Source organism: Saccoglossus kowalevskii, chromosome 18 (assembly GCF_978046115.1).
Source record: "Saccoglossus kowalevskii chromosome 18, keSacKowa6.1, whole genome shotgun sequence".
Lineage (NCBI taxonomy): Eukaryota > Metazoa > Hemichordata > Enteropneusta > Harrimaniidae > Saccoglossus > Saccoglossus kowalevskii.
Window position 1 is genome coordinate 21,035,359 of NC_140658.1, and position 26,460 is coordinate 21,061,818.

Sequence of the window (26,460 nt, forward strand, 5' to 3'; positions counted from 1 at the left end):
TTCATGCATAAAATTCTACTTACTTCTTTCTGTATTTGGAAATAAAACAAAGAAAGCAGAGAAGAAAGAGAGAATCCTCAATTGAAATAAAACAGAAATATTCAGAAAATAAGAAGTTTTATCAAAAGAAAATTTTACCATAAAAACATCTAAAAATCATTTTAAGAAGTATCAATATTTCTATCTTTTTTGGTGAAAAATCCTTGATGTAAAAGTATCATCACAACTTATAACTATAAGCTGTGCAAGTAATATGAGGTTATTACAAGGATACCGAAAAGTATGCACAAAGACAGTACAGCGGGAGTATTGACAGATGTGCAGCGGAAGATGATGCGACCCGGTACTGTCTGAGTGCATACTTTTTGGTATCCTTGTGATAACCTAATTATTATACATCTTCTCCTTCCAAGGATACATCATGGGGATTCCGAAATCCCAAAAGTTTAGAACAGAATCAGCAAACTTTGTGTGGAGTCCGGTCAAACCCTGGTGGCAGCCATATTTGTTTTTATTATTAGAGGACGCTAACATGCGTAATTTTTCAATATTTGGAATTTGCATTTCCTAATATGGTAGGATGAAAATACCCTGTAAAATACCATGTGGCGTTACTCTATGTTTATAGGTGATTTTCCATTCAACTACGAATAGTTATTGAATATGTATAATAAGTATGCAAATCATAATGTTGATTACCCATTTGTCAAGTCTAGAACAAAGCAACTGCCAAAAATACTTTGAAAACTTGCGAGTCAACTTGTAAATTGACTGTCCGAATAATTCTAAAAATCGCTATAATAATGCATTTTGCTACTACATTGGATTAGGATTTCTCACAAACTTAAAAATATGTTTGATTTTTCTTCATTCGCATTGTACATTATTTTTAAGTTCAGCATGAATCAATATCCAATGTATTCATCAACATTACAGATTGCATAATCTCTCCCATAGCCTTAAGTACAACATCTGTAATTTGTTAATACTAACTTTTTTTTTCATCGGCTTTTATATTAGACGCATACTTTAATAGAGCATTATTATTTGTTGGAATATTCCTTGTTTAATATTTAATATTTGACTTCGTATACACACAATTTCAACGATTGTGGGATGAAAAATGTTGTTTTGACAAGGTTGTGGTATTATTTATACAAATAATTCTGATAGCGCTTAATGGCATAATTGTGAACATTCTATCCTTGTCAAAAAATTAATATGACATTACTTACTATTAATTCTCCCAGCATCCTTTGCATTTGACAATCTCTGCGCCCGCCGAATCATCCATCTTTCTAAGTCTTCTTGATTGACGTTATTTAAAATGTAGTCTTCTAAAAACGCTGGATTGTCATTAAGAAATGATTTCACCTGTTCCGGATATATATGTTCTGCAAAATATAATCAGTTTTTCTGTCATTTTCAGTTAAAATCTATTTATTTTTCTTAAAATTACAGTAATAAGCTTTCTTAATCGAATTCTGCGTAAAATCGTAATGTAATCTGGACTGGAACACTTGCCTAAAGCATGATAGCAACAATGTATTACAGTTAGTAATTTTATGAATATAATTATGAATTTAAAATGTAATTCCGCTGTGAAATTAATAGTTTATCGTAAAGGCTTATTCTATAATGTTGCCTAGATACTGGATAGTTGTTGCCATGGTGACCTACAGCAAATATACAAATATGTGTTTTTGGAATGTAGACAGGAAGAAATCACCAAATATGCAATAACATAAAAATTAATATGGCTTTTTTTTTTCAAGATTTACATCGGTGAATTTATATGCCTGAACTTTGATCTATCTTGTGTGGATGGGTGTGACATTTAGTTATTTTATTTCACATTTTTGTAATGAAAATTAAAACAAAATTTCAGGCCACAAAAGATAATTCTTATGTTCTATATACTGTGCATATTAATTTTTCAGAAAAATAATGCTGATCCATGACAGAGTTTGAATTTCCATGAAATTATGTACCAGCGCCTTGTAACTACTTTCTAAGATTATTTATTCCAAATTTCTACATACAAATGTACATTTATCCAACTCAAATACTGTAAAATACTTTATTTTAACTGGAATTAAAGTTCGTTGAAAAGAAATTTTGGCTATTTTGTGGGAAGTTTTGTGGGAAAATGCACTAAATTAAAACCCAGTGAATAAATGCTAAAATTTAGCATAGAACACATTATCTAAATGATAAAACCATGAATTTAAAACCCACTGAATATGCCTGTAATGGTAAATCAGTGAAATTTAAACCCAGTGAAAATTAGTCATTTTACAGTACGTAAAAAAAAAGTAAACCGTAAGTGTTGTGTACATTAAATGACCAGTAACGTCACGTAAGGTCACAAATAAAAACATAATTCATAGTTACGGACTATTAACCGTATGCACCATCTGTCAAAACAAAAAAATTTTCATTGTGTAACATTTCACAAAGGTGAGGAATAAAAAAGACATGTTAGTACATTACAGCCTGTATCCATAGCAACTAAGTGTTCCTATTTCATGATATTATTAGTTTTCCGTTATGAAGAGAAATGACGATACTTATGTAATTCAGGATTTTACTCGTACAGCAAATGACGGAAGTGTAACTTTTTAGACGTAAAAACTATTAATCATAAAGCAACAATGTTACACTATAGGTTCAATGAAGCAGATATTCATACAATTCCTGTTTGATAGTGGATAGTCCCATCATTTATTTAGCAATTTTTCCTACTAAACATGTTTCTTTTTTAATTTTCATAATTATTTTTTGCCAAATTCAATATTTTTGCACTAAGTTATTGATTGGAAATTTCAAATTTTATAAGCGAAAATAAGCAAATAGTAACATGATTTGTGGAGTAAAAAAAAGATGTTAAATAGTTATCTAGACTTTAATCAAACGTGTAATAAAGCCGACTAAAAGGTTATAGCGCCACCTGTGTCCGCAAATGACTGAATGAAACCCTAAAGGTGGAGTAACAGAAAATGCCACATAATAGTACATGTGATGTTCAAAGAGCTTGGAAACTATTTCATGAGTGAATGCAGTATGTTCTGCAGCCTTATTTTCACAGGAAAGTACAGAATGCATATACTGCGTCACGAGTAAAAATAACTTCCATGCTCTTTGAGCGTCACATCAGAGAAAGGCCATGAAGTTCCATTATTAATACGTGTTTCAGATTTAGAGAAAGTTATAATCACATCATCCAAGACGTTTGTATGAGTGCATTCAACAGCAATGATCTATTCAGTCTAATGATTGGTTAGCCCTGTGTTCTATTTTATTCATATGCAAATGTCAACAGAAACGGGTTTGAGTTGGCAACTTGATCTATTAAAGTTTGAATAGAGAGACAGAAACGAAAATCAGCATGTGTCAAGATTGGCTGCCGGAACACTAAGCAAGTTCAAAAATCACATTTCCCATGGGTGAATTTGAGAGAACATATACTTAATCGTATGACGTGATGATAGTGGGAAAAGCAGCTAGATCATCAAGAAATATACGGTTGCATGATAGTTTGATAATTGGCAAACTGACAATAAAGTAAAGTGCCTATCAAATAGAGTGTGAGAAGCATCCTGTGTTTTCATCGAGTATATTTGCACAAAAACAATCATCACTTCCGCATTTTTTTTTTAGAGAAAAACAAACTCCTTCAGTTCTCGCTTTGTGAATTTGAAAAACAAAACTAGAAAAACAATGTGCTCTCCATCCTGATTGATTGAGCTAAGCTAACTTTGAAGAAAACGTTTGTCATTCGTATTTATTCTTCAAATAAATTGTATAAGATAAACTGTAAAAGCAACAAGATCTAGCTTCATTACTTGGAAATAAATACAGGTTTTCAATTCCACACTTTAATTCAATGGTTATACTCGCACAATTCAATCATCAGTCTACATAAACGATGACGGTAAAGTAATTTCTTAAAAAAAAATCATGATGACAATTAAGTTTGTATGATGAAGAACCTCCAGCAGTGTTGTTGCTTAGCAACCATAAAATATAATTCCTCATTATTAACTTTATTACTACAAGTACCATCTGAGGGTACTGAATGGCAAAAAAATAATATGGAAGCCATCTTCATCATCGTTATAATTATTGTAAAATTATAATACCATTTTTTTAATTTTCAACCAAATTCTGTTAGTATAAGACTGCTTTAACTTCAGGAGAGACAAGGTATCACGAATCACAAATAACGTTGTGACAGTGAACATTGAACATGAAATTTGTTGTCATCATTCACACAGAAAATCCATATCATTTTCAAAATTTTTTTAACAAGATTCGTAGCCAAAAAATAAATAAAAGTGCGCAGAACACTTATGTGGGAAATATGTAAGACAACAGGCCAAATCATGAGTGTGAATACGAACATCGTACATCATAGAGGTACGGTAATAATGTAAAATATGGTAATTAGTACAAGATTTACGTAAACATTATAAGAAAAGTTTGGTTTATGACGCAGAACAGAGAATTAAAAACCTGAGTCATCTGTGTAAGTATGTCAGTAACGTGACACTGCGGAGATAAGCACGTACATGCACAATATGCTTGCAATGATGAATATAATCCAATATGATGAAAATGAAATCACTATCATTCACACAATGACCAATCGTGATAACACCACAACCATAACTCTATGGTGCCTCATCAGGCTTTATAGTTGTTAACAATTACCCCCCTTCGGCAGCCTGACAAGAGAATTCAGTTATTTTTTTTGGATCAGGATTTACTAGATAATTTAAAAGCTGCTTTAGTTGACTTCTTATAGCATTTCATCTAACAGGGTTGGATAATTTTGACACGCAACAATTCTTACAAAAACTAGGTTGGGTATTAAAATTTGAGCAGATTTCAAAAGGAAGTGCGCCCAGGACATTTAAATTCGTCTTTAGGATCAATGGTTGCTATGTCATCTTTATTCTTATTAAAATATTAGATTGAATTTGCATTTTTTGATGGAGAGCTTAAGTTAGTAAACATTATATGCAATCTGAATTTGTGAGTCATTCTCCAATTCAAAATGGCTGCCAGAGTGTCAACTACTGTTTCCATGGAAACAAGCACAGGTACAGCATTTTGCTCAGTATAAATGAAATTTGTTAAATCTCTGTATTTTCCACCATATTGGTTTGTATGGCCTCACCAAATAAAAAAATATTTGTGGTTCTAAATATACCGTACCTCAAATTTACTGCCTACTCTAAATCTTTTTTTGTCCAAATATGTTTAACATAGTTAAACTATACATGGCTTCCAGCATGGGATTTTTTTTCTCTCCATCTTGCACTTGCAATAGCTGGATAAATGGTCTACTACTACAACATGAAGTTTCCCAATAGACACTACATACACTTTAAAAACAAAACTACAATTTTTGGAAAATCAACTCCAAAATCTATACAGCTCAACTAGGTTAACCATAAAATAAGTTTGATATCGATTGACATATGCGGAAAGAAAAGACAAAATCACAAAATTTTAATGAGACATGACTTGACTCAAAAATGTTGACCAAATTTGGATAACTTCACTGTAAACATCTTTACTTACACAAGGATTTTTTTAATTAATCATCAAGGTTAAAATGATATCTGTTGAAGGTTAAAAAAATAAAATAAAATCTACTCTATCTGTTTTTAACGTGCATGTTATTTAATTTAATATTTAATATTTTGTTTTGTCTTAAAAGTAACACAGAGACCAGTCTCAGGTTAAACATGTAAAATGTTACCATAATTATTTTATAATTATTATTATTCAAGAATTACAGTCAAAAACATTACCACATAGAAATAACCATTATAAATATTTTTTTGCCTAGCAACTACATTTACATGTACCTAAGTTGCTATGGGAGACAGAAAACTTGAACTCGATGATCTCCGACATCATCCCCGGTACAATTCAATTTCACTAAATAATATATATCATAATTTAATCAATCAAAAAATGCAATCGGGCAGATTGTACTTCTCATACGTACAAAAAGTTTTTTTCACAGTGTATGCATTTTATTCACAGCGTAGTAATCTTCATTAACGACACCCTGTTTGCTTATTTGGAAGATTCCAATTAAATTACGCCTCTTTTGTGTAAAAGAAGATGCTTGAATTCAAGGTTGTACACTTCCAATCAAGACCTATCTTCACTGGAAATATAATCTGCTCTCACTTTAAACTTGTCTTGGAGCAATAAGCGTGATGACTATGTAACATCGCACTTTGTGTGTTTACAGTCAGACTGAAATTCGATTAAAATCGTCAACTTCTCAGATCAACTTTTATTCTATCAGTTATTTGATATCTGTCTAGTTTATCCAATCAAATTAGATTGGTCTAAGTATACTGGAATCTATCCAGCATACAGCCTTGAAGATATATTGTGCCTGCTCAGGTAGCATGCCGCTGGGCTTAATCAATTCTCAAGAACTGATTGGCTGAATGACATCCTTACTGTACAAAGTAAGTGTACATCAAAACTGCATGAATGTTTAACCCTTTCAATACCAGACTTTCTCGCCTGAATTTTTCCACTCTTTTTTCTCAAAAAAAAAAAAAAATATGTTCTTCAATATTTCTGGAAATAAACCCCTAAATTTGGAGGCAACAAACAAAGTTTGAGTCAATTTTCAGCTTTTACTCAAAATATTTGGCTATTTTTGTCCAAGTTTTCTGAAGGAAAGTGCAGACTATAAATTATAAGGACTAATGTGAATTTATGATGAAAAAAAAAACTGGTAGTGAAAAATAATCATACACATCACCTCCTTACCAAAGATATCCTTCTCAATTTTTCAATTTTTCACTTAAAATTTAATGGATGTTTTAATTTAAAATGTCTAAATACAGTATTTCTTATAGATGTTATTCCAAAAAATTTGAAATTCTGGTAAACATCTTTTACAGAAATGGCACTATTTTGTAGAAGTTTGCAAAAGTTGGTAAAGTTGTGAAGAGACTAATAGGTTAACATTCAAAATAGTAGCCTAGCTACAGAACTGAGAGAAAAATATTCTATTGAAAATCTACTTTTATTATTTTTGAAATTAAAATCATCTCATTAGTACCAGTATTCTAAGTGCATTTGAAAATAAGTTGTTAGTCATCTAAATAAAAATTGCAAAAAAATATTATAATAGTAATTGTGATATGAGTACATTATTATAATATACAGAACTAAATAAATAAAAACTAGTGCGAATACATTTCTAAAATAGCATAATTATTTTTATTTTTGTGTATTTAGATTGTAGATATTTTTTGTCTGTGAAATGGTACTTGTAGATTAATAAAGTTAATTTTAAATTTCAACAAAGTCGACTTTTGTCAATAAAACAGTAAAACTTGTAAGTATGAATTTCACTATCTTCAAAACCATGCTACGTATAAGACCTTTTTTACTTTTACATTGTGTTTGTGCACTAGAGATTGTAATTGTGGTGTAAGACCTATATATTTGTGTGGGTGATGCAGACAAGTGACTGCCAGTCCATTAATTGACAATAGATTAAATGCATTTGTCATCAACCCTTTGAGCAGCAAATTATTTTCCCCAGTTAAATTTGTTCACATTTTTCGTAATTTTCACTGAATTCATTTTAATTTTCAACAAAACCGACAAAATATGACATTATTTCTGGTTTTTGATCAAAAAATTTGAAATTTTCGTAACATCTCAGACAATAAATGGAACAATTTTGTGGACTTGGAGCTTAAATGGTTAAACTAATTGAAAAAGAAAATGCTGCAATATGCCTGCAAACTCTAGGATGACATGCAGTTTTATTGCGTGAGAATATCAGTAACACAAATTACAAAGATAATGCACGAGATGAGATGATGACAGATCATGAAAAAAACTACATTAGCTACCTTCATAAAAGTGAAAGATAAGGAAAGATAATAGACAAAATTATTCATCAGTTACGATTGACTTAAAAGAATCAATCAAAGATGACATTAAGATTGTCACCTAGCTTAGTATTGATCATAGACTGGGTTTGATAAAGGTCAATTTAGATGCCATTATTCATCATGCTGCGGGGTTAACAAACCTTTATTGTTTTCGTTCTGACATACGATGACAGAAAAGAACAATATACAGCATTGAAATCACAAAAACTGATCAAATTTACTCAACAATGATCGTCATGGTTGTTTCTGCATGAGTTTGCGAAATGAAATTAAATACACCACGATTGAAAATAAAGGTCAAAATTAAAAGGGCACAGATCGATATATCATACCCAAGTGATGTCAGCTTGGCATGCACGTCTAAATATTTGACACAAAACACACCAATTCATTTGATATATTACAATTATATAGCAATCAAAGTGGATGAAGTCTGGAGGATTTGACCTTCGACAAATGCATAATGTTTCCACCTAACGTGACATCTTTCGCACTCAATGCGAGTGCTACAAAGATACATCACACTAGGTAACATTGATATGTTACTTTTACATGATTCTGATAACTATAACAAAAATAAAGTTGAAACAAAAATGGTTATTAAAATAATTTTAATGATATTAATTTTAAATAAAAATAGTGTTATAATTGTCTATTCATGTACATCTGAATGGTCTCAGAGTTCCAAAAACGGAAAGATTTTTGTAGAAAAAGTTTTCTTTTGTAGAATTTTTCCACTTTGTAGCTTTTAAGTTTTATGTAAATATTCACATTGTATTGATTTATCTGGTACATGTGAATGGCGCTCACATGCCGTTCAATTACATACTATCTGAGGCTTCTACAGTACATTTTTAAAATTCTATTAGGTATTTTTCTGTTGTTTCTTTATCAGTTTAATAAAAAGTTTATAAAATTGTTAAAAAGTTTGAACAATATATATTTTGTGAAAAGTAACATAAGTTGACTTTGGCATCAAACACCTTTTCACCACTAGACTTTCTTGCCAAAATCGTTCTGTACTTTTTTCTTATATTCGTCAATATTTCTTGAAATGAACGCTAATTTTGGAGCCAACAGTGAAAATTTGAGTCAATTTTCAGTTTTTACTCAAAAAAATTTCGCTATTTTTGATCCAATCTTCTGAAGGAAAGTGCAGACTATAAACAGGACTTTGTGAATTTGTAATGAACTGGTGGTAAAAACAAATTAATTGTCGAAATTGTTTTTTCCCATTCACAGCTAGATGTAACCATGGAGGCTTTCAGTACAAGATGTATTAAGTGCATGTAATTTTAAATAGAATATTTACGGTGCATTAAGTTGGAATCAGATACAGATAATAGTATTACTTAAAAGTGACATTAACTCTTTTACTCAACGACATTACATCATATTAAATAAATCTAAACGATAAAAATTAACTGTAATCTTAACACCATATTATAGCTACTGATTCGGAAGCAGATTAGGTTAAAAGCTATTAGTTATTTTTTAATATCGCAATCATTCAAACAAATCCAACATATATAATAATTGTCACGCTCAGCAAACGATGATTCATTTCCAGTAATCAAATTTTCTCCAGAATTTTTCAATGTTTTTTCTGATATTGTGCTGATATAGCAGGATTTAATCACTATCATTTAATATTTTTAATGACAAATTTGCAGTAATCAGATGCATACTTTTGAAAACGATGGAAATGTCATTTTAAATTTCTTCTCGGTCGAGATAGAAATATTAAGTCATCTTAGGATTAACAGATGTACCTCACATTAATTCAATAAAAAATAAAACAATTTTTCTGTACAGGGTAGATCATTAGAAACTCAGGAGAGGAGGCACTTAATTTTGAAGGAAAAAAAAATTGCACAAATTTTGGTAAAAAACATTTGATAGAGAAAAACCAATGGTTTGCAACATGATCAAGAAATAAATATCTACCTTAACCCATGATAACAGAGTCTGACAGTGTACTATGCACTATTTACTCATGGCTTGCATAAATTAAAAGTATATCGTCCAATCATAATGAAGTATTCATGGCATTGGACATAACCTGATGGATTCCATGATGGATGGACAGTTTTGAAAAAGGGAAAGTCGCTTTAAGGCAAAATAGTAAGCCAAACCAGTATAGTGGACTAACATCTGTAATGGTTCGCTTGTCCCACAAATTTCTATTTATAGAATCAGCTTTTAGATCTTCTTGAGAATTTTCATTCAAGAACACTAACATAATGGGCTCGATTTAATATTTTTCTATGACCATGAAGTTCACTTCCAATAATGCTGAAATGCAAAATACCGAATACCATATGGAAAATCAATGAATATAGTATAGGAGTCAACCATTATAATATTATAACACATCACTTGTTAATACTGTACTGTAATTGGTCAAAACAGGATCATGTGTTATCGGCTGAATTACCATAGTAGCACCAGGGAAATTACTAGTTCCCTAGGGAGACTAGTACATCAACTAGTGCCCGGGGATGACGTCACTTGTCACCTGATCGTGTGATTTCCAATATGTCGTCTGCTAGTTCGGTCGCTGATATCGATGGTCCGCCTCGAAAGACTGGACGATTTAGCTTCAGTTCAGAAGAAGAACTTGACACACTAGTAGAAAATATAGATGCATCGAAGACGAAGGACGCAATCGGGTTTTCTAGAAGCGTCTTTACATCGTTTTGTGAAGAAATCGGGACACCGCTAGCAGACGTCGAACAGAAGATGGCAGATGATCTATGCACGTTGCAATATGTGTTTAATAGGGCCGAAAGGGCGGGAAAAAATGGATACATTAACACTGCTTTCACTAATCCCTTCAGATGGAACAAACCATTTTAATATAGGGGTAAAGGTATTATAACAATGCTAAGCATAACATAATGACTCTCAAAAAATTCTTATAAGACTCTGATAAGATATTGAATGGGTAACCACTGAGAAATGTCACGATCCACACTAGCCTCTTTTTGAAGTCTGAATTATATAGTGCCCTCAACTTGTCAAATGACACAAACTTAAAGACAGAAAGATGAATACCTGGTGATCCATCCAGAGAGTCTCCACCAAAATGGCTTCCCTTTCCATGGTGTATCCGTGACGACCCATTTGATAAGGGTGTAGATTGACCTGAACAAAAAAGAAAAAAATTTAAGTTAATAAAAATTTGAAATTATTTCATACAAGTACAACTGATATGTTGACAAAAGTGACTACATTTGGTGACTACAAAGATGGCAGCTGAAATGTTTGTACAATGCAAAGCCCAATCAAATACACACCTTACCAACAATTAATGAATTAATTTTGTTAATTACTAAAAAAATTTACATGAAATTTACAAAATGATGCTTGTTGATTCTTGTCTGATATAATCCAGTACTGATTGGAGGTAGCCTAATCATAATCTATTACTCTAATCTGACTGATAATCTACAGGTGTTTCTGAGCTAATCTAGTTCTGACTCATCTGGTCATTTAATTCTGGTCTTTCTAGCGTAATCCTGCTTTGACTGGTCCTATCCAGTTCTGACCAGTAATCTTCTGATCTTTCTGGCCTAATCCAGTTCTGACTCATCAAATTCAGTTCAGACCGGTACCTTTCTGGTCTTTCTAGCCTAATCCAGCTCTGACTCATCTAATCCAGTTCTGACTGGTAACTTTCTGGTCTTTCTAGCCTAATCTGTTTCTCTGACTGACACAACCCAGCTCTGACTGGCCCAATCCAGTTTGGACTGATAAACTTCTGATCTTTCTGGCCTAATCCAGTTCTGACTCATCTAATCCAGTTCTGACTGGTAACTTTCTGGTCTTTCTAGCCTAATATGTCTCTGACTGGCCCAATCCAGCTCTGACTGGCCTAATCCAGTACTAATTGACACAATCCAGTTTTGACTGGTGATATTTATGTTTAAATTATATTCATTCCTTAAACTACATGTACGCATAAATGGCAATCTTCATGTCCATCTAGCCTAAACCAGTTCTGTCTGGTCATACTTGACACAACCTGTTTCTGGTATAATCCGTTTAATAAGTGACAACAAGACTTAGACATCACTAATCCAGAATGTTGATTTATATCACTTAAATTCATCATAGACATGTAATCAATACATATCAAATGATTAGACACTCATTGCTGTGCAGTTGATTGTAAATAACAGCCCCAGATGTATACAAATGGCATGCAGGATTCAAGATCGTCTTTTCAATTACAAGATTAAAGTTCAAGATATGACAAATGCCATTGCACTATAATGTAACTATCAGAGAGTCTCACGAACATATCTCAACGCTATTTTTATCAGTTTTTCTTCCATCAAACAATTACTACCAAAATCATAAACAATTGATGAATGCGGTTGATCTGGTATAAAGATGTAAGGATAGCACTGACGTGGGAATTCCACAATTCATTCAAAGCGAATAGACATATATACAACTATACAGGACAAATAAGGAATTGTCCGCGCTATTGTTAGCTCTCACAAACTGATTGTAATCGGCTAAAAGGCTTAAAGGAACTTTAAACTAACTTGAGTTTTAAAAGAACATGTTTGTATACATCCACAAAAGTCATGGTTTTTAAGCAATTTTGTTTCCCATGGTTGTGGATTGATTTGACCAACCATGTTCTTCTATTTTCCAGTTATAGCAACTTATTCCTTAACGTCACTTTTTTGTTTGTGTCTTGCATGTTGTTTTTTTTCCATGGCAACTCCTGTACAATTGAATCGGGAAAGGGCAGTACCTACAGTACATTGCCCTGTATCACTCTTTTTTCATGTCTCTAACAACATTTAAAATGAACGCCATACTCTGCTGTAAAGGTAGTCACAAAAATTAAACTGTGTTCAATTTTTTTTATGTTACATTATACCATGATCACTGGATAGAAAAAAACGTAAATAAAGTATTTAACACATTGTTTTCTAATTTTTTTTCGCACTCATTTTTGTATGGTTGTGAAGGCTTTCAGTCGGCAGACTATATTTGTATATTATATTTTTCTCACATTTTTGAATACAATATATGCTGAAACTGCTGTACATATATTCTAAACATTCCAAAAGCAATGATTTTCTAGCATACCTGAATTTTCGGTAACTACCTCAACTTTCCATTGGATTAGTTGTTCAAATTTGATTGGCTATAACTTTCGTTTTGTTTTTGTTTCAAATTGTTTTGATGCATAATCGCCCTTATCCAAGATTAGTATTGTTGGTATCCAATTTTCCAAACAAAATTGTCCCAAAACACCAATAAACCTTAAAATCATCGACTCAGATAACAGCAATTCTTAAAACTTTACACCACAAATTTCCTCTTTTCATCAGAAATTCACAAAATACTCCATTTATATAGTCAGCACTTTCCTTCAGAAGATTGAGACAAAAATAGCCAAAATTGTTTGAGTAAAAACTGAAAATTCACTCAAATTGGTCTGTTAAATTAGCTAAAAAATTACTGTTCATTTCCAGAAATATTGAAGAATGTGAAAAAAAAAGTGCAGAAAAATTTGGGGGAGAAAATCTGGTGGGGAAAAAGTCAAAAACAATTTAGAAATCTAGAGTGAGAGTAGTTTCAATTAATTTGATAGATAGAGATAGATAGAGAGTAATTTGATAGATTTCCCAGTTTCTCTAACTACACAAATTCAAAGAAGTCATATTTACACTGATGACAATTTATAATGTTTGTCTTTTATCGGATTCAACTCATCACCAAATCTCCTGTGCTATTTTTAACACCAAGACAAAAACAAATCTATAAGCTTCATTAAATTCATGCGTTCCCTTCAACTCGATCTATAACTTAATGCAGATTTCTCGTTAACTAGCACAATGCATCGAGCAGGATAGATTATTAACACTGTACATATGGTTTAAAGCAAGTATTGTGGCTTTTATTATATCATTTGACAACCAGCATCAATTAACGCTCCAGCAATTCACTTCAAGACAAACTAGATGAAACTAAATTTAATTCAAAATAAAGTGAATTAAATTAAAATGAATTGGATCAAAGAATGTATTGACAGTGTCTACGTTTTTCATTATGTAATCTGCCATTTATATATGATACAAGCTAGTGGCATGTTTTATTTTAAATTGGAGGGGGGGAGGGTTATGTAATGAGGGAATGCTTCTTTTTTTGAACAAAATCTGTTCAAGAAACAAGAAATCCATTCATTACTATGAAAAACATATTTATTATCCTCCAACTTCTTACTTTTGGTTTATTTACATAGTTGCTATGACAACACCTCAACATGATAAATGTACTAACATTATTTGTTTTTTAAAGCAACAATTGTGGTCAGGAGTCAAATTTATACGTTATCGTATATTTTATGTACTGTAGCATTTTCTCTACTAGGTCAATTCTATTCTATTCTATTCTATTCTATTCTATTCTATTCTGATTTCAAATTTGTGATGACTAGATTTCATACCTCAAATATCAATTAAAAATAAAAATCATCTAAATATTAGCCTTATTCATAAATGCATGTTACCATGGCAACAATTCACAATTTTCCAGTTTATCAAAAAAAGCCATATTGAACAGTTTTTATCTCATCGTCATAGCAACCAGTAAACATCTTTCAAAACTACTTATATATGACCTTGCTTGTTAGGTAAGCGAAGCACAATAAATTTAATAAAACACCTTTCAGTTCCTATATTTCAATTTTCATATTTAACACACCATTATACTTATCGATGTCAATGATCCCTAGGGCGTCATTTCCGTAAAGATCTATTGATCTAATGATATATTCACTCAAATTTCCTCACCTGTCTGTTCAGTGAGAAGTCGCCAGTTTAAGAGTAAATAGCTGCATTTTTTTGTTCTTGATTTGATACTTTTTGTCAATATACAACGAGTAAAATGTTAGGACAGCCACATATGAAGAAAAAAACTGTTATCATATTCACTCTATTAGAAGCGCATCACGAACAGAAGCACACATAAACCAAAAATTACTTTTATTGCATGCAAAATCATTAAAAAATGAGCAAATATAATAATTTTGGTTTTTAATTTTTGTTACGTTACAGTGATTTGGGTTCTTAACAAAAATCAAAAAACACAAATTATAGAAAATATATAAGCAAACTCAGAATTAGTGACCACCATAATAAACATGGATTTTAATTTTCCACATTTAGCATCAATCCGATTTTTTCTTACTTTCTACAATTTCCAGTATGATAATTTTCCTATTTTTTGCAAAATCTTTGATTCGCCAGTAATTATAAAAAAATACATGAAATAATGCAAGATATTGATCGGAAAAATGATGAACGGTCAAAGGACTGGTGCTGTTATAAAAGCTCCGTGTGAGATCATCACGCCGCAAAGGTCTTTTCTTTATTAATGACTTCAATTTTGTGTTCTGCGTTGATTCTCACACTTGGGAGGTTCACCCCACAAAGATGACATCGACTTATATAAATTTAGATAATTAGAAGAAATAAAATTTCATATTGTACTCTTTCTATGCCACAAATATTTTCAACTAAATTATATTTTTTTTCCCTTGCTGATTCTAAAATAAATCTAGCCCTTATCCAAACTGTTGCAAGCTAGACATAATGATAATGTTTGTTTGTATGCAAGTTACTCCACTGAAGTTTATATATACCGATACTTCACAAGTAGCAGATTTAAGAAATTTAAAAAAACAATCATCAGAAAATTTGCATAACCTCATAACTGGCTATTTTATCAAGATGAATGTATAGGTTATTTTGTTAGGTGAATTTTATAGCTTAATAGTCTAGATTTGATTCAATTTGATTTGATTCATTAATTTACAATACAATTAAGGCAATGAACAGTGTGCAAAACAGTCAGGGTGCTCAGACAAGTAGAACATTGCTGTATTATTTTGTCGCCTCTTTATTATGCCAAATTCTAGTTTACCTTTCATGGATAATTGATCAGATTACGATGCCATTTCGAAGATTGGGACAAAAATAGCCAAATTTGTTTGTCTATGAGTAAAAACAGAAAATTGACCAATAGTCTGTACTTTCCTTCTGAAAATTGGAACAAAAATAACCAAATTTTTTGAGTAAAAATTAAAAATTCACTCAAATTTTGTCTGTTGGCTCCAAAACTAGGGTTCATTTCCAGAAATATTGAAGAATGTGAGAAAAAAGTGCAGAAAAATTTGGGCGAGAAAGTTTGATGGTGAATAGGGCTATTGGTGCTTTCAAGTACGATATGATTGAACAAATGAACTGCAGTAAACTTTAAATGTCACTTCTCAGTCACAAAGGAAACAACATACAATCCCAATCCCAATCAAGGTGAATTCTCAAGTTCAAGTCTTAAAGCTCAAAAAGTTCAAACACACCCCTATTCAAGTCCCCACATAAACACAATAATGCACACAAAAAACAAGATTTTTTGTTCAAAACACGTTATTTCAAAGTCATTGTATAGTTTCCACAAAACGTTTGCTTTTCTGATAAAAGAGATAAATACATGGTGAAGTTTAATGAGTTGGTAACCATAGTAACCTGAATGAAAATAAAGGATTGATAATTCAATATTACATTCAAAAGTTGTTGATATATAGATGTCTAAAAATCACTAAATTAATAAAAGCAATTATTTTTACATATATTTTTTCTTCTAGTGAAGTGGGTGGTTTAACTGTTTGCCCACTAAATTCTTTTCCTAGTTTAAATTTGAATAAATTGTTTCACATTTTCTGTAACTTCCACCGAATTCAATTTTAATTTTTGATCAAACAGACAAACTGTGACATTACTTCTAGTTTTGATAAAAAATGTGACATTTTCAAAACACTACACCTGGAAGAGAGCAGACTTTGAATGGAACTATTTTGTGGATGGTTGTGAAGTTGACTTTGGCACTCAAAAGGTTAATGATATGCAAATTACGTAATTAATATGCACAGATGGTATATAGAACTATTTTATGGATGGTTGTGAAGTTGACTTTGGCACTCAAAGGGTTAATGATATGTAAATTACCTAATTAATATGCACATACGGTATATAGAACTATTTTGTGAATGGTGACAAAAGTTGACTTTGGTACTCAAAAGGTTAATGATATGCAAATTACCTAATTAATATGCACAGATGATATATAGAACTATTTCATGGATGGTTGTGAAGTTGACTTTGGCACTCAAAGGGTTAATGATATGCAAATTACCTAATTAATATGCACATACGGTATATAGAACTATTTTGTGAATGGTGACAAAAGTTGACTTTGGTACACAAAAGGTTAATGATATGCAAATTACGTAATTAATATGCACAGATGGTATATAGAACTATTTTGTGAATGGTAACAAAAGTTGACTTTGGTACTCAAAGGGTTAATGATATGCAAATTACGTAATTAATATGCACAGATGGTATATAGAACTATTTTGTGAATGGTGACAAAAGTTGACTTTGGTACTCAAAAGGTTAATGATATGCAAATTACGTAATTAATATGCACAGATGGTATATAGAACTATTTTGTGAATGGTGACAAAAGTTGACTTTGGTACTCAAAGGGTTAATGATATGCAAATTACGTAATTAATATGCACAGATGGTATATAGAACTATTTCATGGATGATTGTGAAGTTGACTTTGGTGCTCAAAAGGTTAATGATATGCAAATTACCTAATTAATATGCACAGACGGTATATAGAACTATTTCATGGATGGTTGATGCCAGAAAAAATTGTCCATCCATCCAACTGCTACAATTTTGTAAAGACAAAATTTCTGGAGACAGTGAAAGTAATATATTCCTATGGCGATGAATATTCATCTAGGGTCCTTAGAAACAGAGTCGCAGTGACATTTACTAGGTTCTAATGATGCGGCATCACAGAGACTTTCACAAATTTTCATTCTCATGAATGTCATTAACTCATTGCATGCTGACGCCGTATTTTCCCATTCATTTCAACTATCCATGAAGGCATTCATCAGGCCATGTGTTAAAAGCCAAAATTCCCAGCAGTAAAAATAACAGTTACCAGTAGTGAGCAATCACACAAATTACATGCTACTCTGGAAAGAAAACAACCAATGTAACTTAAGAAAATAAATGCTATATAAAGTACTGCGTGAATAATGACTGGATAAAAAGACCCTTATTTCACTAAGAACATGAAAAGTGAATAAGCCAACTCAAAAAAGTAACACTGTGACAGTTTAACCGAATAATAGCAGGTTTTATTTCTTTGATTTATTTTCAAAGCTATCACCAAAATTATTATCTCAGTACTGTAAAAAAAAAATATTTTCACTGACATTTAATTTCACTAATTAGATGTTTTGAGTTATTTCATTGGGTTTTAATTTCATAAACTTAGCAGGGAAGCAATCAGTTCTATTGTAGATCAATACTTACATGAATTTAACTTACTCGTAATAGCAAATTTTACTTATCAGCGCAAAAAAAGTGAAATTAGAACCCAGTTAATAATTAATGTATTTACGGTATTACCATGTACATTGTATTGTAACATTGTCCATTCAAATCCCTCTATAGGTTGTTTTTGAAAAAACACTGTTTTTTTTTGTAGAAAATAAAAATTTGCAAGGCCAATGTACCGTGTCAAATGTTGTGGTAAACTCAATAAAGCACCCGCTCCTCCATCATAGATTCAAGTAGAAAGGGGATCAAAAACATTCGTCATTCAAACGCTCAGATTTAAAAGAGCAATTCAGAATGTGGACGTGTTCCTACGTCAATTGGAACGACTAACGTATTAATGATTTTCACCATTATCAAGAATTTATTGATACGTCAATTGTTGTGTTCAATTTGACACTTCAGTACGCAACGTACATGTAAGGCCCACTTAACAACGTAGCAGACTCCTTTCGCTGCATTCACCATCAATTCAAAACTGACCAACTCTAGTAGTGAGCTAACAGAAGACTTTTTTTTCACAATTGAAGCCTACCTCTGCATTGTATACCATTGTGTAAAGTGTGGGAATTTATCATGTAGAGAGCGCTGATTTAAAAAGATTAAAAATTACAAGAAAGTTACAACATTTTCTCACTGTAATACCATTGTAAATATTTTCTGCTTCTCTCTTGTAAATATGGGTTTTTTGGGTTTTTTTTGGTAAATATAGTTATTATGTAATGAACCCAGTATAATTCTTTTATCAAAATGTGCTCTCTGCAGAACCCCCCCCCAGAGTTTCTAATAGAGTACCCTTAACTGTGCCCTGTATCATTTTTTTAATGCAAATTACTGCACTTGTACCTGTCACAAATTATTATGTTTAAAATGGAAAGTATATGAGATAGAAAACATTTTTTTATTCGTTATTTGTGTTTTGACAGGTTGGTAATTGGATTTGTTAGTTATAATGGAGCAGTTTTTCTAATGGTTCGTCCCACAGGCAGATGTTTGTATAATTATCACCGTGACAACATAGTAGTTCATGATGTCATCCTGTATCCATGGCAATGTAAGTATCGCCAGTAGAGCAAAGATAAGGTAAGAAAAGTTCAGCACTATGTGAAAAGAGGGAATGGCAAATTAAACTAATATATACCCTCCCCCCAATAAAAGTTATGACTCAACAATTACAGAAAATGTATTACATATACATACACGTATCCTTAAAAAATAAGACAATCTTATAATATCCAACTCGCAAGAAAATACAAGAAAAATATAAGAAACAATTGAATTCCTTGTGAAGTATTTGAAGATAGATGTTGAATTATTTGTTTGTCACATAATATTTTTTTCTTATATTTTTCAGTATTTCTGGAAATAAACTCTAATTATGAGCCAACAGACACAATTTCAGTCAATTTTCAGTTTTTACTGAAAAAATTTGGCTATTTTTGTCCCAATTTTCTTAAGGAAAGTGCAGACTATATATAAACAGGACTACCCAGGTACTTTGTGAATTTTTGATGAAAAGAATGAACTGGTAGTGAAAAGGTTAAATAACTTTATATATTAGTTCATCCATGCATCTAGGTAAGTTTTGAAAAGTGCTTTTCCATGTCCCCCCACCCCATGTTCCTAAATGGTCCATCCCTAGAATCAAATCAACTGATACTAAACTTGAACCTTGTTTCTTTTTGTCATTCTTATTTTTTTTATTAAAAAAAAAACTTTTATAATCTATCTGTAAAACAAATAATTTATCGACTTGGTTTTAATGGTATCTGACACAATGCAGAACCATGACGTCAATTTCTTATCTAGTTCAATGATTCCTGGGACATAAATCATACTTCGTGAGAGAGCCTGATAATCCGTACTGAGCTACAACATTGACGCACACATACGCTTACTCTGTCAATCTCTGTGTGGTGAATTTCATGTACACAATAAACATTTGAAAGTTTGTATTTAAAAATTTTAACAAATGAATGACCTATAATATAATCCATTCAAGACAATAATTTTTCTCACCAAAATTTTGATTCACATTATGCAAATAATTTTTGTATTTTTCAATAATTTAGTTGTAAATTTTTGACAAAATGTACTTAATTTCGCATTTGTGATGCACCTTCATTAAAATTTTTAAAGGCTTTACGCCAAAAAACAAAATGACAGTCACCCTCTGTGCACACATGCTATTTTTTATAAAATGCACCTTCGCCCAGACTCGCCCAAATTTTTCTGCACTTTTTTCTTATATATTCTTCAATATTTCTGGAAATGAATCCTAATTTTGGAGTCAACAGACAGAATTTGGTTAAACTGTCAGTTTTGACTAAAAAAATGTGGCTATTTTTGTTCCAATCTTCTGAAGAGATGTGTAGACTAGTATACATTTGTGAATTTGTGATGAGAGAAGAACTGGTAGTAAAAAGGTTAAGCTATTGTCACATTTGAATCAAATCAAATGTTAGTGAATCAAATCAAATGTTAGTGAATCAAATCAAATGTTAGTGAAAACATATGCATCAATGCAATATACTCCTGTATATTTTTATTGTCACAACCTGATAAAAAGTGTATGCAGAAGTATTTTAAATAGACATACATGTATCAAATACCTGCTTGGACAACAACTGGTGGTAGAATGTGAAAAATATTATAGTATCAGAGATCTTTGAATCTAGTATATCAACCGGAAAAACATTGACATATATTTTCTATATTCGATAAAGTTCTTCTTGATTGGAAAAATCAAAAGAAATTGATAGTGGTTGTTTATATTGACAAAAAAAGTATAGTACATGTATAAATGTTTATAAAAAGACAAAAAAATATAAATGAATGTTCCACTCTGGCTTGTGATGTGGGCAACAGTTAATTTGCACTTAACGAAACATTACATCACATCAAGGTGCACCTTAAAGCTTTAGTCTGAGGGATTAACAACAAATTTATCAACAGTTACTGGAATTTTATGTGACACAGCAAAAAGCATGAAGATCATTTTTTTTTATGCTATTCTGTATCAACAGTTAACACAAATCACTGCAGTCAGCACTATAATTTATTTGTATTGGTATTCACAAACAAAATCTTTGTGGTTCACAGATAGAACACAGTTCACAAGTGTCAATCTAAGTCCTAAGAATTGAATATTTAGTGGCACGAAACATTATTGTCTCAAGCTGTTATTATTACAGACTTCTCAATTTTTGAAATTTTTTTCAAACCATTACTTGCAGGAATATATCCCCTAGTATGCAATTAAATGATAAACAGTTAATATGCACTATTATCAAATTTAGATTGAATTGTCACAGGCTACATATTGAAGCAGTCATGCAGAGACAATCTACTGAAAACTAAATAATAGACGATGTGACAAACGTGATGTCGTTGAGGATGAGTTTATATATACATTTCATAACTAAATGCCAACTGTACATAAATCAACGGGATCAATTACATTCCACGTTTCCACATAATAGTGAATTCCAGACAAGCTCAGGTGCATCATGGGTAATAATAACAACTACCGGTAATGACTGGTACACTATATATAGGCTGTTTTCAAAATTAGAAATAAACCGTTTCCAGCGTAGATCACTTAACACTTTTTTTTAAATTATTATTTTCATTTGTGTATTTTTTGTTGGAACATTATTGACCTTGAACCCACATATCTTGGTAACAATTTTCTCTAAGTCCACTCTAAGATTATGTAAATTATAAAAATATTGTTTACAGAATTTGCGATTGGGTAATTTGACTGTTACAGAGACTAGTATATTTCACCAAAGAACCACTGTGAAGGCCACTGTCTTCCTAGGACCACTGTGAAAGTCACTGACTCCCTAGAACCACTGTGAATGTCACTGACTCCCTAGGACTACTGTGAAAGTTAGCAACTCCCCAGGACCACTGTGAAAGTCACTGTCTAACTTGGACCACTGTGAAAGTCAGACTCTCTATGACCACAACTTCTGCAGAAAAAAATACAAACTATAAAATAATGCACTGTCAGTAAGGAGACATTCTTGGCATTCAAGTTTACAGTTTGGGTTAATAATTTTTCAAAAACAGTACAAAGTTTGTTATCAAGATAATGATAGCAAACTTTTTAATTTTTTCACATACAGGATCGGAAGACAGAAGCTGAAAAGTATAACACTGTAACCTCCTTATGAGACAAACATGCATATAAAATTTACACTTCTCCGTGTGCGGCAACAGCCATGTGACAATTATTTGACAACAATGGCACAAATATAACCTCTTTGATAGCCTGACAACAATGATGACGTCCCTGTAATGCCAAAATACCTCATAACAATTATATGTCCCTTCTTTTCCTTCCACTCCAGTTAATGTGCAAGAAGAGATTATATTAAACGATATATGATATGAACGACCAATCAAGAAAAATACATGATAAGAATAACTCACATATTTTTTGGTTGATAGTAAAATTTGATCAGACCAGGGCTTATTTAAATTTAATTTGTCTATTTGATATTTGTCTTAATTTATAACTTATATCGACTGCTCCACAAAAAAATGCATGGTTGATTGAAATTTATACTGAAAAGTTGAAATGAAATAAAAGTTAATTCACACACAAACTTTGAAACGAGCAAATTGATATATGGAAAATTCAATTACACCCATCAATATCTAACCTAGAAATATCAAATGAGCTCAAAATTGTTGGAAAAGAAAGAAAATCAATATAATTTACTAATACAGACAACTCAGAATCATCGTCCCATAGTTAGAAATCAATGATCAATCGAACTACGCAACCTTTGAGCAGGTACCTTGACATATATACATATATTAGACAAGCATAATTGGAGTGATGAAGACACATTCAAACAAACATCTGCATTCTGACCATGGGGGTGAACACATAAATCCTGGACATAATGTTTTATTATGCTACTATAATAAAAGAAGCATTTACACAAAAACGAACGACTGATGCGTTCAATGTGTCAGCACTGAAAGCGATGACAATATTTCATTCTATAAACTGTTTTATATTTCAAAATAAATATTTATTTGGGGGTGAAACAACAGAGGTTGAAATTATAAATCAAAGTTGTCTGTCCATTGGACAGGTTGAAGAATAAAAGTGCCTGTCCAAAACTGGTGATTAAGCTGTTCCTAGCAAAATAACTTTAGATATAAATAGAAATAAAAATTACGATTACCACATTTGATTACTCAGAAAAAAATTTATATCTTTATTCACCTGTCCACAGGGACAGATAATTTTTACATTTACCTGTTGCAGCTAAAATATATCTAACAGGTGTGTTGGCCTTAATTTTAAATCCTAAGTGACATGTCAAATTGTAATCTTTTCTCTACCAGTTCCATCTTTTCATCACAAATTCACAAAGTTTATAGTCTGCCCTTTACTTCAGATGATTGGGACGAAAATGGCCAAATTTCTTGAGTAAAAACTGAAAATTTACTCAAATTTTTTCTGTTAACTCCAAAATTAGGGTTCATTTCCAGAAATATTGAAGAATATAAGAAAAGAGTGCAGAGAAATTTGGGCTTGAAAGTCTGGTGGTTGAAAAGAATCATAGTAAACATTAAGACCAGATTATAATAAATTATAATTGCAACTGCAAAAACCGTTAACATGATAGGAAAGAACCATAACTACATGTATAATCAATGTCAACATTTTTATCACTATTATTTGATAAGCATTTAATCTCAAAATATCACCTGCATTGTTACTTTGATAAAGCTTATCGAAGGAATTTCAATTTTGACAACATAAATCCGAGCGATTACTCCCAAGGGTAGATCGACTCACCTGGGGTTGAACATAAAAAGGATTTGTTACAAGTAGTACGTTTATTTTAACTGACAATCTACTTGACAATAAATTCTTATTTCGGTTGAACGGTTATAGATATACACACATGGCTGTAGTTCAGCATGAAGAAATACCGTTTAATCAGTTTTGAAATATAAAGCATTTTCATTTTAAAAAATTTCAAAGTTTTTGTTTAAACATATTAAGAATATGAAGAAGGAAAATATAAGAGATGATCTACAATTTTTCAACGACTTACATTATTCTTAAAGCCGAGGCACTTGAGACTACGTTCAATATGACATCTTCGTCTTAATATGCCAACTTTTATTCGACACAATGCGACTCTAATATGTTGCTAGGATACCATCAAATATAACCGACCACACTTCTACTTTATTTTCGATTTATGTCAATCTGAAGTTGCAGTAGTAAAGTATCTGAGTTCAAATTCTGTCATTTCATTGTACAAGTGTTTTTTCGCGTGAAGGTGCACAAACCACCCTATCCAGGTCGTACAATCACTCAGATTAGCTAAGCTTCGTTACAACACAAAATGAATCATTATATACTGGGTAATATACCTTTTTTAACCTTTTCACCACCAGTTCCCTCTTTTCATTACAAATTCACAAAATAGTCCCATTTATAGTCTGCATTTGCCTTCAGAAGATTAGGACAAATATAACCAAACTTTTTGAGTAAAAATTGAAAATTGACTCAAATTTTGTCTGCTTGCTCCATGATTACGGTAGGGCTCATTTCCAAAAATATTGAAGAATATATGAGAAAAGTGCAGAAAAATTTGGGTGAGAAGGTCTGGTGTTGAAACCGTTAAAAAGAAATAATATGTGCATCTGACATACTGTGGAATACTTTATTTTCGCTGGAATTAATTTTTGCTGAAAGGGCTTTTTGGGCGTTTTGCTTGGAATTTATTTTCACTGATTTTTGATGAGTTTAACGTGAAATATAGGAAAAAAAGTATATTCGCTGGATTTTTTTTTCACGGAATCATCCCTTCAGCAAAAATAGCGAAAATAAATTCCAAGTGAAAATAAAGTATTCTACAGTACTTTACAAGTTCAAAAACAGAAATACCATATTTTCGTTATTAGAAGCGCATCTCTTTTTAAAGCTCATATAGACTTAAAATCACTGTATAGTGAATCATGAAAATATTACTTATTTTGAAAATAGAAATATCTCTGTAATTTATGTAAGCACACTCACTATAAAAGAGCAAATATACTCACTTTAATAGCTCTTTGAGATGCAAAGCAACAACGGCAAATATCATTTAATATAATTGAACATTTTCAAAGAAACATTTAATACAAAGTCATTTTGACACAAAATGTCTTGTATTTATCAGTTAAGGACTTGTTTTGATCATATGCTTCCTGATTTTTTTTGAAAAAAATTCCATGGGGCAGAAAAAAAAGCAGAACATTATAAATATATTTACACAATTTCTGAACTTTTCGCAAGGTGACGTTTATTCTGAATAAAGTTGACAGAATACGTCTTATCAAGATGACTTCATAAGATAAGATTATTGTGGGATTTCTATGACAATTGACAATGCCCATGAAACAATTAAAATCATGTTACAGGAATATTTTCTGTGGATAAAGAGTTTTTGAAATTTACCTTTGCTGTAAGTTGCCATTATAAAAACGATTTCAGAAAAAAAATGTTAATATCGGATTAAACTGTATTTGTACAACAGACATGTGACAGCATTCTCCTTCAGGTTACCCGTGGATATTGCCGTGACCCTTGGCCTGACCACTCGTTAAAAAGCAAACAAAGCATTATAACTAAAGAAGAAAATTGTGCACCGAGTTGTACAAGGTTTCTATATAATCGTACCTGAGTGTATAATACAGCTATGTTTTTTTAGAAAGATACCTATACAGGAAGCACGGAAATGCAATTAAATGCTGACATTATCACGTGAACACATAAAAGTGTTGGAGTGGACCGAAAATGACCAGATTTTACTGGGGCCATGTGTTTCGAGTACTGAATTCAACATATTAATTTTCTATTACTACTAACAAGTGACAAATTAAATCTCTTTCACAATCTCAAACACTGTGAGGTTGACTTACATATGTATACCTACGTAAATTTTCTTCACCAAGAATCCAACAATAAAGAACATACCTTTTTTTTATTATTGTGGGGCTGGGGCTATTATTAAGTGGTTTTAACAGGT

General features: G+C 31.5%; 1 protein-coding gene across 5 annotated transcripts in view; it reads right to left on the reverse strand.

Moving 5' to 3' along the window:
* LOC102801166 (putative 3',5'-cyclic phosphodiesterase pde-5) overlaps window positions 1-26,460 on the reverse strand; it is a 125,926-nt gene that overhangs the window by 43,240 nt on the left and 56,226 nt on the right. For all 5 annotated transcript variants that reach the window (XM_085492833.1, XM_085492834.1, XM_085492831.1 and 2 more), the window contains exons 2-3: window positions 11,010-11,099; window positions 1,236-1,394 (exon numbers count right to left, since the gene is read on the reverse strand). In XM_085492833.1, the coding sequence (XP_085348959.1) occupies window positions 1,236-1,394; window positions 11,010-11,099 (249 nt within the window). The remainder of the gene's footprint in view (window positions 1-1,235; window positions 1,395-11,009; window positions 11,100-26,460) is intronic.